Source organism: Salminus brasiliensis, chromosome 14 (genome assembly GCF_030463535.1).
Source record: "Salminus brasiliensis chromosome 14, fSalBra1.hap2, whole genome shotgun sequence".
Classification (NCBI taxonomy): Eukaryota; Metazoa; Chordata; class Actinopteri; order Characiformes; family Bryconidae; genus Salminus; species Salminus brasiliensis.
Window position 1 is genome coordinate 12,886,432 of NC_132891.1, and position 12,871 is coordinate 12,899,302.

The 12,871-nt window shown below is 38.8% G+C and overlaps 2 protein-coding genes across 4 annotated transcripts; one reads left to right on the plus strand and one right to left on the minus strand.

The window, feature by feature from the left end:
* Positions 1-137: 137 nt before the first annotated feature.
* On the minus strand, positions 138-9,469 carry slc35c2 (solute carrier family 35 member C2). 2 transcript variants are annotated; one of them, XM_072656578.1, is made up of 11 exons: positions 9,275-9,285; positions 7,924-7,989; positions 7,574-7,734; positions 6,996-7,146; positions 6,630-6,693; positions 6,365-6,437; positions 5,551-5,719; positions 5,215-5,298; positions 4,039-4,214; positions 2,313-2,442; positions 138-1,767 (listed from the first exon to the last, which is right to left on the minus strand). In XM_072656578.1, the coding sequence occupies exons 3-11, from the start codon at positions 7,682-7,684 to the stop codon at positions 1,655-1,657; spliced, it is 1,071 nt and encodes a 356-aa protein (XP_072512679.1). In that variant the 5' UTR covers positions 7,685-7,734; positions 7,924-7,989; positions 9,275-9,285; the 3' UTR covers positions 138-1,654. The 2 variants fall into 2 exon arrangements, with proteins under 2 accessions (XP_072512679.1, XP_072512678.1); XM_072656577.1 differs by lacking the exon at positions 7,924-7,989 and having other exon boundaries at positions 9,275-9,469.
* A 1,605-nt stretch (positions 9,470-11,074) lies between these two features.
* taf13 (TATA-box binding protein associated factor 13) lies at positions 11,075-11,914 on the plus strand. Of its 2 annotated transcripts, none has more exons than XM_072697055.1 (2): positions 11,075-11,155; positions 11,269-11,914. In XM_072697055.1, the coding sequence occupies exon 2, from the start codon at positions 11,304-11,306 to the stop codon at positions 11,676-11,678; it is 375 nt and encodes a 124-aa protein (XP_072553156.1). In that variant the 5' UTR covers positions 11,075-11,155; positions 11,269-11,303; the 3' UTR covers positions 11,679-11,914. The 2 variants fall into 2 exon arrangements, with proteins under 2 accessions (XP_072553156.1, XP_072553154.1); XM_072697053.1 differs by having other exon boundaries at positions 11,076-11,155; positions 11,266-11,914.
* Positions 11,915-12,871: the final 957 nt, after the last annotated feature.

The window sequence follows — 12,871 nt, forward strand, 5'->3', positions numbered from 1 at the left end:
AACAGGGAGAAGAGCATGTCTGTTGTTGCTACTTCTGGCTAAACACGCTGTAACTTTGTGTAAAGTCGGCAGGAAAACGCTCACAAGAACTGTAAACACTGTATAACCATTCATGTTAAATCCTGAAATATTCCTTTCTTTACTTTACTTTCTCTCTCATACATACATACATACATACATAAACAATGTATTTATTTATTTATTTGATTGATTGCTTGCTTGTCAGCAAATACAAGTGAAACACGTCCCTAGTGGTGGCTCAAAGAGCAAACTACACTCCCCAACTGTAGAGGGAGCCCAGGAGCAGAAAAAAAGGTTCTCACACAAGTGCCTCAAGATAAATCTGGTTCTAATCTGTGATCTTTGGCATATCCAGTCAATCTCCAGACGATGCCATTTTAGTTCAATAACTTTTCAAGCAGTCAAAAAAAAAAAAAAGATCAAACATCTAAAACCCACTTTAAGGCAGGATCTTGCTTATTAGATTTGGTAAACTGGAATTCAATTTTCAAACAACTACCACCTTGTTCTACAACCCTGCACACCGATGAATTATGAATAGGCCTTCTGACAGCAGGTTAATATGCTAAACACACTCAAATAAACCAAGTCAGGCCTTTAGAAACTTCCTCTTTGCCAGGAGAAACCTTCATGGTCAAATCTAATTTTAATCCCCAAGCCCAAGATGTTGGTCTGCATGTGAGATGTGAAACTGACTTGAAACAAACTCACAGACATAACTCATACACTTCATGATGACCTGTGCATTTAAATAAAGATATTTGTAATTCATGCTGGAATAATTAGTACTTAGTATAGCACTCACAGAATCATCACATCTTTGCTAAGTAAAATTCTGCTCATTAGGAAAGTCAATGCTCATGTAAACAGAAAAACGTAAGGCCACAGGGAAATTGGTCCTGAGTTCAGACTGAGAATGCAAACCTGATTAGGGCTGCAGAAATAAATAAATGATACAGGGAGAAATTCAAATGCTACATACTACTTTAAAACATCCTACTGACCTGGAACTTGGCAAGAGAAATCAACTTAAATCAAATCAATATATATATTTTTTAATCAAATATTTTCATTTTAGACTGGTATAACATCATTATGAGACTATTTCTGAATCTGTATTTGGGGTATTTCTCATTATATTGGCAAATAAGTTATTTATAATCTGATCAACTTGCTTAAGATAAATACATAAATCTCACAATATTATCACTATTATAATGCTGTTTACAGTATATAAGATATATCAATTAGATTTAAAATGACATCACTTGCCAAGCTGCAAGTTTTACTGTGTAAAATGTACCCGAACTGAATCACATGGCTTTTAGGATTTGTTGAATTATTTCCGCATAGAGCAGTTTAAAGAATAAATATGCAGCCCTAAACCTGGTCCCGATCTCCTGCAGTGTTCCTCCTTCTATCTCTGTTCTTGGACCATCACAGGCATTGTGTAATCCAAGTCTGTCTATTCTTAATAGAGCTTAGTTTGCGTTTATCTTCACTGTGTAATTTTGTGCTTTTTTCCCTGAGTCTGTAGTCAACGAGACCATCCAGGGAATTGCGTGGGAGATGACTCCAAGGGTCCATTTCTCCTTCAGTCTGGAAGCTGAAAACCTCTTATTGTCCTTTCAGATTAGTCCTCCTCCTCATCCTCTACCTCACAGGCATCCTCTCTGGATGTGAGAAGAGGGAGCTCCATGTCTGGGTTGTCCCTTCCTGGCAGTGGTCTTAATGAGGGACCAACACCTAGAAAACAAACAGGTTGCAGATAAAGATTAGTACACTCATGACCAAAATGATGATTTAAAAGACCATTTTATTCAAATCATGGATTCTGAGAGTTTTTTCTGTACGTCCTGTCTTATAATCTTTCGTATCATGCAGCAGTTTACCCTGGTAGACCAAAAGACACTTGTACTCAACGCCAAGGAGCATCTTCCCACTGGCTTCTATTATTAGTGTTTCATGTCAATGGATTTTGGATCTTTTTACTATGTACATAGGAAATATTATCCAAGATAATCAACTGTATGATACAAGAAAGGAAATAAATCCCAAAGAAAAACGGGGAATAATCCCAAAAGCTCAAAGATTCTGTCTTACTGCTAAAACTGCTCGGACCCCCTCGGACCCCTAATAGAAATGCCCTATTTGATAGAAACAGTCCAGTTACACAGCAAGCACCACTAGCAGCAATAATATGCAGACACCTCTGAGATTTTAAGTTCACTTTTGGGTTTAACTGAGGCTTCTAAACTGAAAGAATGGCTGACAGACAAAACAAACTCTACCTTTGCTGTAGTAAGTCTTCAGACCTACGTGTAGCGAGATACCAGACAGACAGACAACAAAGCCCAGCCAGTTTACTGTGCTCATTTTATCTCCCATAAACCCTACTGCCAGCAGCAGAGTGCACACCTCCTGTAGACAGAGAAAGACAGAGAGATTTGACAAGTCTGTTCAACTGACTTACCATGTATTCATCATTTTTCAACATGATAAAAATCTGAAAAATCTGAAAATCGGCAACTGCTACATCTCAGAATCCAGTATCCAGTAAGTATTTAATTTACAGACAGATTCATTGTGACAATAATACTTCTTTTAAACAAACAAAATACTAATGTGTCTCAAATCAGTAAACAATTTCTGTTTATTTTAAATTCTGGGGTTTTTTTTCTCTCTCTTTTCATACTTTCCACTGGTTTGACTTGCACTATATGGACAAAGGTATAGGGACACTTTTATGACATCCCATTTTAAGTCCATAGGCATTAATAAATGGGTCCCTCCTTTGAAGAGTTCTCAAACAGCAGGTTTGGTACTCTTCAGTTATTGAGTCAGCAGAGAATTGGAGAGTTTTATGCACTATGCACTGAGCTCAGCGCTCAGCAACCCCGCTCTGTAACTTTATGTGGTCTGACACTTTGTGACTGAGTTGCTGTGGTTTCCAAAATTCTTCCATTTTTTACTAACGCCACTCACATTTGATGGTGGAATATCTAGGAGGGAAGAAACTGGTCTGTAAAGCCAGACTGCATGGCTGGATGCTGGATTTTATACACCTGTGGCAATGGCACTGAATCAAACTCTGAAATCAATTATTAAGAGGTATGTCCTAATACGTCTATTAGCATATTTGCAGTGTCCTGGATTTTTCCATACTTCACTGTGTAAAATCAGCTGCTGGTATGTCTGGAATCAGCACATCAATCCTTTGTAACTGAACTGACCAGTTGCACACACTACATACCCTAGGGACAGGGTAATCGACAACTGCATAACCTCTAATCGACATAATCTTGCCCATGTCAGATATTTTGATTTTTTTTTAATTCTGTTAATACTTTTTTTTTAGTGTACTGTTACTGTAGTCACGTGACTCTGCCCCGTCCAGTCCAGTCTCCAACATGAAAGCAACCTGAACAGCTTATATAATTGTTTATTAATTGTAAACAAGGAAAACGTTTTAAAATGTACTGTTATATACTGCTCGTGATAGCCCAGCACTAAGAGACTGCATCAACTGTAGTCAAAATAATCTATTATGTGTAGGTCTATAGCTATGTAGGCTATATAATGCCAGGGTCCTGAAAAACGAGCAGACCTTGCAAGACCAGCCCACAGGGAAAATTCCCGAACGTTCTAATGACCAGTCCATGCCTGCTAGAACTAGAAGAAAGTGTTCACTCCCCTACTTCTATTGTGAAAAGCAGTTTGACAAAAGGTTTGATGCTCACTATATGTATAGTATATGACATCAATCCTTTACTGTGAACAAAATTATGGTCTTTCTTACTGAAAATTAGTATAACACACTACCACAATACACTGAAAGGAATAATAATAATAAGAATAAAGTAGGCAGTGGAAATGACAATGTATTCATTTACTACCACTGTGGTCACTGCAGATTGCAGTTCCATTGTTGCATGCTGTCGCCATTACACAGCAATCACATTCGTAACTTTTTGAAAGGAGCAGAAGGTGCTAATTCAGATAGATTTGTAAATTCACCTTAAAAATGCCTGCAATGGAGAGCGTGAGGCTGGAGGTGCGGGAGACCAGCAGGAACTCTGAGAATCCCAGCCCGAAGGCCAGCATACCGCCCACTGACAGAGTCAAGAGAGAGTAGAGCAGCGGCTGCAGCTCACTCACTCGAAACAGCTCATCTGATGTGCTCAAACCAAATCCTGCACACATATTAGCCAATGTTAAGTTACAACATTAAAATGAAACACATAAAAAAAGGACTAAATGCACTGGCCATCCAGTCATCAAGTTGGCAAAAGTTACACAAGAATATAGAATCATTTTTAGTAATAAATTAGCACTTAGTCAAATTCTAATCATCATGGATCCAGAACTCTACTGCTTTATTTATTTTGATTCATTTTTTTTTATCATTGAGAAACAAAAGATTCTCCTAGTGTGCAGTGTGTGTATATTTTAAGGCTAGGCCATGTAAACAACCAGATGGATGCCTAATATTAAGTAGGTCCGCTTTGTGCCGCCACTGATTATTTCAATTTCTTGCTTGTGATCTTGGCTAGTTGGTCACTGGAACTAATGCTCTCAGCTTGCTCAGTAGTAATCTATGTATGAATTTATGTAAAGCTTTTTTTGTGATAATGTCTATTTAAAGATAGAAATAAACAGAAATAAAACTGGACTTTGTCCAGTTTCCCAAAATCGTCTTCATCACAACCTCTTAACTTGTAGTTGCTTGCTCAATCACTTTAAGGGGGAATATTATGAAAAACGTTCCTTTGTCTGAGCTTATGACAAACATTTATGTTGCTAGTGCCTACCAACCCACAAACTGTAAAGTGTGTTTGGCATTGGAGAGAGAGATAGAGAGAGATGTGAGCTCAAGGTGAAATAAATGTTTGCTAGTGTAAACAGGGAAAAATGACAATAAACTTAGAAGTAAAGTCTAAGGACTTGGGTACTCAATGGCCAGTCCAATTGGAGTACTGAAAAGGGTGGATAGGAGAGGTGAGCAGTGGTTCATTATCATTTAAAGGATCAGGCACTCAAGGCTTTTTAGTCAGGGTTAAACGGGTGATGTGACGTTTGACCCTAGTGGTATTTTGACCAAGGCAGGTCACAGAAATTCCATCAACACCACAGAGAACATATGTTAACATGTGGAAAAAAGGAGCATGGCCCCAAACTAATTATGTGACTTACCCTCATTCACAACAAATAGAGGAAAAAGACCCAGGAACATAAGTGGCTGTAGGTGATACATTGTGTCAATTGGGTTCTGAAGGCCTGCATGGAAGTACACAGAACAACATCAGGATTAATAACAGTAGCACTTTACTGTAGGTAATTAAGTAATTAACAGGAGTAACACATTACTCATAGTACTTAATTGCATTAGACCTGACGTCCCCCACATACATCCTAATTATACAAAATATGATATGACATTAATAATATTAATAAATCTTCACATCAACCAAGTAAAGCCAATACTGTATTACTGCTGTCATCCTTTTTCACTGTCAGATGCAGACTCACCCAGCTCCGCTTTCTGCATTAGAACTTGGGTGAGAGTCCAGCGGATCCCACCAATAAAGGAGGCCAACAGGACCAGGATAAAGCCCTCCAAGTTGAACTGAGTGGACTTGAGTGTGAACATGAACAGGCCGCATGATATAAGTACCACCACCAGGATTAGGAATGGGTTCTGAAGAGACAGATGAACTTTATGACCTTCTTATGCCCAGCAGATGTTCCTCAGGTGAACAAGAACAAATCCACAGATAAAAGCCCAAACATGCTTTTACCAAGAGATTGCTGGAGTGCTGAAGCAATTTGCTACTTGCACAACCAGCCATTATCCCTTAATCATTCAGGCAATTTTTCAGGGAAAAGTGCCTCAAAATTATGAGCTTCACAGCTTCACGGTGTGGTCTGCTACTCTAAAAAGCACATTAAAAATATGGCCTTCAACCTGAAATTCTCAGAAACTGTTCTTGGAAAGTCAATAAAAAAAGAACAATCTTTTTTTTTTTTTAGTACATAAGTACATACAATTTTAAAGCAGATAAAATCCCAGTAATTACCACCCATATGTGCCAAGGTACAAGTAAAATATTTGCTACAGAATTTCTAAAGAATAAGACAACAGATGTCAAGATAAAGACTATATAATACAAGTAGGCAATATGATGGTACATTACCACTGAAGAGGTTATGGGTATTCAGGACCACCCATAAGGGAAGAAATACAAGAAAGCCTTACGGTCCCCTGCCACAACACTTTTCATTCATGATCTTACACACACACACATACCTTATCACCTGACAACATGCATCAAAAAAGGCTCACCGGTTCCTCTAATTTGAAGACCAGGGAGAAAAACAGAATGAAGAGCACAGCGGAAGACTTGGTCATCGTGTATCTGCAGAAAACACACACCAATAAAGTCTCCTGATAATATCTGTGGTGTTTTATTCATACTTATTAATGTTAGTCATCATTTTGAAGCTACAGACCTGCACTTATAAAAGGATGGTCATCAACTATTACCAAAAGTTGCAAAGGGTAGAATCATTGATTAACCCCCACCTGCATACAGACATGGGCTACTCACAGACTGATAGTAATGAAAAGGAAGCTCCAATTGGACAGTCCAATGTCCAGTGCAGTTGCCAGTGCTGAAAGATAGGGAATTGATTTTCAGTAAATGTATGCTTTGTCACAGTAACTGTGCTACTGTATTACATGACCAGATCATTAATATACTGAATGGGTACTTGATACACATGTGGCTTTTGGACCGTTTAATATAAAAAGACAAAACGGTGGTCAGGAAAACAGCTTTTAAACGTGGCACAGAAAGCCAGCACTGACTTCAGTTCCACTTAAAGCTTCAAGATAAGCCCAGCTATCTTATCACAGTTCACCTTTATAACCAACGACACACTGGTCCTTATTCTTTAGGAGACTGTGCACATACCTGTTGGCGCTACTTTGTACAGGTACTCTTTCCAGCCGAGTGTAACTCTAGGCTTGCGTGTCCAGCACTGCATGGCATAGCGTGTCAGGGCTGACAAGCAAAATATTATAGTGAGGTGGACCAGTGTCATGAACAAAGGGAAGTGGAAGTCCTAGAAATAAAACATACAGAAGTTAAGAAGTGAGAAAAATCCAAGGCAAACCTTACAGGCTGTGTCAGACAGGTCTAAAAAATCTTAAAGAATAGTTAAATAGTAAAAAGAAAAAAGAAAATGAAATTAGTGTGATTACAGTTAGCCCATATGCAGTCAACTAGCCAAAGCGTTTGAAATCTGCCATGTGCTTCTTTAGTGTACGACGAGAAATGCTAGGCTACCAACGCTAACAAACTCTAAGCTTAGACAGTCACCAATCTCATCTCCGTAGAATAGAAGTTTTTTAAACAAATGAGTTCATTCAAGTACTATTCTGCTTTCAAGCTGGACCACAATGCGAGGAATGATACCACATACAGTGCTGAGGTAAACATGGTTTAATCAAATTGGCTGAGATCTGCTTGAAATGAGAAACGAGCCTTACCTTCATGAGCCATTTGTTGTAGAAAGTGATACCAATTGAGAAGACATAATAGAAGAGAACCAAGCCCACATTGCGGAGCGCCCGGCAGATGATCGCCCCCACCCATGCCATTGCCACACAGTAGGTTCTTCACGGTTCCCAAACGAGAATGAGACGACTACCTAGAAAAACAATAGGATTTTAGGGGTCAGACAAAATAATCAAGAATAATACCTGCTGCCTAATCACAGTGAGGTATACGTTACAAGACCTAGAGTGTCAACCCAATAGTTGGTCCAAGCTAAGATCATCCCAACTCAGGGTATGGTGATATTAAAACAGTATTGAAAAAATACTGATTGAAACCGTACCTGTTAACAGATCCCTTAGATGGGTCTTATGAACCCTGTCCATGCATTGAAGTACCTGATTGAATCCTATCAGACGGAAGTGGGCAGAGAGTGGAGGAGGGTTTTTTCTACAGTCTGCTATGCTCACATAACTAGGCTTTTTGATGAGCCAAAACATTAAGACCATTAAGCAAATAATGTTGATTATCCCATAACAACAGCTCAAGTGAAGGTCTGGGAAGCATGTTAGACAGTAAGTGAACAGTCGGTTGTTGTAGTCAATGAGTTAGATGCAGGAGAATAGTCAAGGACCAAATACAGCAATAACTCCTTCTAAGCATCTTGTGGGGGCTCCTTTGGTGGTTTATTAATGTGTGAGGGCCTATCCCATGGTGAGCCGAGAGAAAGGCTATTATGACATGAATCTCTGATTTGTTTTATGATGACTATGAGAGGAATACCTCTCAACACACTACATCACACCCAGCTGTGAAGCTGTAGACCAGTCAGTGTGCCCATACCAACCAATGCCAAAAATGCCTACAGTCTACAGCTTCTATCCAGGACACTGGAACAATGAAAGGAGGATGCCTGGTCTGAGGAGTCCTTGTCGAGAATGGCCAGGTACACATGCAGCGTTTATGCATGGATCACGCTAGATCAGTGTCACCACTGGCGGAGTTACCATGAGATGCCAGCAGTTAAAAGGTCTCATGGTAATGTCTTGGTGCCAGACACCACAGGGCACCTTCGCAGATCTTTGTGAACTGTGAAGTGTGCTGTTTTGGTGGACCCCAAATGACAATTAGCATAACCATCTTAATGTGTTGGCTTATCAGTATAAATTGTACATTTTGTAATATAAAATCCCCCAGCTATTAATGTCTAATGATCTATTATCAGGTAACTACAGCATGACACAGAAGATGATTCATTAGCACTCCTGAATTCATATGGCTGGCATGGCACGTTCAACTAGCCTTGGGTTTAGAAAAGCCCCACTGTCCCAAGTGTGAAACTGGTTACTGGTCAGACAGATACTCATCTTATCGATCTTAATGACCAGTTTGCTAAGAGAGTGAAAATGATCATTGCACAGTAAAGAGTGGCATGACAACAGCAAACAACAAGTGACAGCATGGACTAAAACGAGATGAGAAACGTGTCAGTGTGCTTCAAGACTTGCCTCAGGTTAGTTTTACTGTTCACCTCCAACCATAGACAGACGCATCAGGACCAGGTGCTCTAATCTGCTCGTCGTGTCCACTACACAGTGGACACGTGTGTGTGTCGTTAGCTAACTAAAAAGCTACGGTTCACAGTGTAATCTGCACATTAGCCAGCTAAACATCTGTTGATCAGATTCTCTTACCTCGTTAACATTTCCCCTCCAATTACAAACTGGTTGTAGTAACAGCGTTATGTTACCATAACTGTTCCTGTGAGCCGGAGTACTGGATTTATCTACTGATAATGAAAATATGAAGTCAATGTATCCAGATGAACAGTGGCCATAATCATCCACACTAACAGCTCTGTGTTGGTGTGTGTCTGTCCGGCTGGCTGGGCGGCAGCACCAGCAGCCACGCTCCTCTGACGTGAACATGCAGTGCACCTCGGGAAATGTGCGCTATTAAAGATGAACAAACACACCCTAGTCTAAAAGTAAAGCTCCTCTGCTGACATGCTAAACATTATTAGGATCTCGTGTTTTGAAGTTTCAGACTTAAAACGAGCTTTTTCACACTTCAGGTTGTTGGTCGCTCCAATATTCCTGCCTCCCTCCACTACTGTAGGTGGCGCTCTGAGAGACAGCACCACATTAGACCTGCTGTGAGATTCATTCCACAAGGGTTTACAATATATATATATATATATATATATATATATATATATATATATATATATATATATATATATATAATAAGGATACAAGAAAAATATACTGAAAAATATATAAGTAACGTATATTAATATTAATATTATATTAATGCTTTCATTTTCAATGAGGTTTTGTTTCACGGGTGACTGTGAGAAACAGGAGAGTGTCACCAGACCAGTCTTGAGCACATTTGCTTTTATAATCTCTAAACGACAAAAAGTTGTAGTTGATAAATGTATAGACATTATTGTCAACATTTTAAGCAAGATCAGTGTATTATTTTTGTTTTTATACCATTTTAGAATGACTATGCAGGGTACATAATTTACTATTATATAATATTATTATTATTGTTGTTGTTGTTGTTGCTATTGTTGTTATGTTTTTGTTTTGTTGTTGCTGTTGTTATTATTGTTGTTATAGTTATTATAAGAAATATAATAATAATAATAATAATTATTATTATTATTATTATTATTATTATTATTGTTGTTGTTGTTGTTGTTGTTTTACTCTAATAGATTGTGATTTGTAAACCCTAGACATCTGACTCATCTACCTACATATAAAGCACAAAAAGCAGGATTTTCTAATATAAATTTAAAAGCACGTAGACTAATAGAGACTTCATGTGTAATTTACATCAAGCTGATGGCATTTTACTTTTTTTTTTTTGTTGTTGTTGTTGTTGCAGATATTACATCCTGCTTTTTGTGCTTTACATTCCAAATATAGGAACACAAAATTCTTATGTATATTTATGTCTAAATTATAATAGTAAATAAAGTGCATGTGTGGCTGATGTGTGTTTATTTAATTATAAACGTTGATATTATTTATAAAAGGTTTATAAATAATATCAAGGTTTATGATACTATTAATATGGATGATAGTAACATAAAGTATATGAAATATGACATAAAGTAAAATAAATAATAACTAAACTAAAACCGCCTCACGCTCAGGTGAAACGTGACTGGATCTATTTGAATAAAATAAAAACTTGTTTTCCAGAAATGAATTAAGCCCAGTCCAAGACTTAAATGTTACTCAGTGGAGAATCACCATTCAGAATGCTCTGTAGTCCAAGACTAGGTGTTACCCCCGTATAGGAAACCAGCCCTTAATGTTTAACATTAATTAGATCCCAAAATAGAATCATTAGAAAACACAATATACATTTAATGGTTTCTATGATGTTAAGAAGCAGGGTTTTATTACTGTTATTTTTCCTGTGCTAGGCTTTAACTCCAGCTGTGTGAAACTGTAGGTGGCAGCAGTTCGCCCATACGCGTTCAGGAAGCCCTGCAGAAGAAGAGGGCGCGTTTGTTGGTGGTGGCTGAGGAGCGGCTCTGTTTGGCGATAGAAAAGGTAAGTTACCAGTTCATGAGACTTTGTACCTTTATTTCAGTTCGCAGTTCACAGTGTGAAGAGTTTCTCTACGAGCTGCGTTTTGTCTGAACGGTGTTTTTGGTTGACAGTAGGAGACTTTAGCTGCGCTCCAGTCCGCCGCACAAACATGGCGGAGGAAGACGACGATCCAGGGTATGATGAAGATCTCGATGATGGGGGAAATGGTGTGGATTCTGGCCATGGAAGAAGGAAGAGGCTGTTCTCCAAAGAGCTGCGCTGTATGATGTACGGCTTTGGAGACGACCAGAACCCGTACACGGAGTCAGTGGACATATTGGAGGACCTGGTGATCGAGTTCATTACGGAGATGACCCACAAAGCCATGTCCATCGGGCGCCAGGGTCGCGTCCAGGTGGAGGACATCGTCTTTCTCATCCGCAAAGACCCGAGAAAGTTCGCAAGGGTAAAGGATCTACTGACTATGAACGAGGAGCTGAAGAGGGCTCGTAAGGCTTTCGATGAGGCGAATTATGGATCCTAAACTGTAACATGCGCTTTGGTGGTCCCTCCTACCACAGCAGTGGTCAACACCACATTGTCTTGGGCTGATATTGGTCAGCACGTTGCAGAAACATTTCTGGTAGTTATTTTTTTATTGCTATTTTTATTTTGAGGTCTCTTTAAATGTTCATTTTCAGCTGAAATTCCTGGCTGGATTAAACATGTGTAATGTTCGTTCAAATACACTGTGTCCCAATAAAAACATTGTAAAGTGTCCATGGAAGGTTTTGTCATTTTTGTATGTCCCTGTTTTCAACTGCAAAATGTATAAAGTACAGTGAAAGTCCTACCTGCTCTATCTGTCCAAATGTTTGTGGACACCACCTCTAAAGAATGCATTCAGCCACTTGCTCACATGCATCCATTGCTCACACAGGTGTGCTCTAGTACATGTAAAGCAGTGTTGACAATAAAACAGGACCCTCGTGAGCAGATAGGCATGAACGTGCAGGGCTGGGAGGGTATAAAGCAGTGGAACTCTGTTCTCTGGAATGATGGTGCTCCATCCAATCCCAACTTTTGGGAATGAGGTGGAGTGATGCTTAAACATCTAGAATAAAGCCTTTCCTTTGCAATAGAGACAGTTAATCCAGGATTGAACAGTGTTTTAATGACCTTGATTTCTGAAGAAACAATGATTAAGCAGGTGTCCCATTTGTCCCACATTTGTCCTGTGTATCTTCATGTAATCTCAAGTCATAGTTTTTGGCGTTTAGTGTCTCCACTCTTTATAAGCTTCTGTTCTTTTCAGAAGACTTTTTTTTTGGAGATTCTGTGATTTATTTATTTTTCAGTTCAGTTGGAGATTTCTTTTTGCTCCTCACCATGCAAGTAATCCCAAATGCATTCTATGATGATGCTTTAGCAGTTTGTTTTGTTTCCAGTAAGAGCTTTTTGATTAGCCCCACATTCATCAGATCCACAGCACAGAGTGGAGAGATGGGCAGAACTTCCTTTATTTTTCTTTTCAGTTTTGACTTGGTTTCCTATGCTCACCATCACAGATGAAAGGTTTAAATGCTGATGACATTTATTGTAACTCATTTTTGCCTAGAATTAATTAAGAGGGGTATTCTTTGACTTTGCACAGTACTATAATAATACCTATGTGTCTATGTTTGGCAAGCTATTCAAATGTATTAGCAGTTCTCAACCCAACACTGACATTTCAGT

Coding starts and splice junctions, on each gene's coding strand:
- taf13 (XM_072697055.1), top strand. CDS start 11,304: ATGGCGGAGGAAGACGACGATCCAGGGTATGATGAAGATCTCGATGAT.
- slc35c2 (XM_072656577.1), bottom strand. CDS start 7,684: ATGGCATGGGTGGGGGCGATCATCTGCCGGGCGCTCCGCAATGTGGGC. Junction 6,694..6,995: donor GTACAAAGTAGCGCCAACAG/GTATGTGCACAG, acceptor CCTATCTTTCAG/CACTGGCAACTGCACTGGAC. Junction 1,768..2,312: donor GAAGACTTACTACAGCAAAG/GTAGAGTTTGTT, acceptor TTTGTTTTCTAG/GTGTTGGTCCCTCATTAAGA.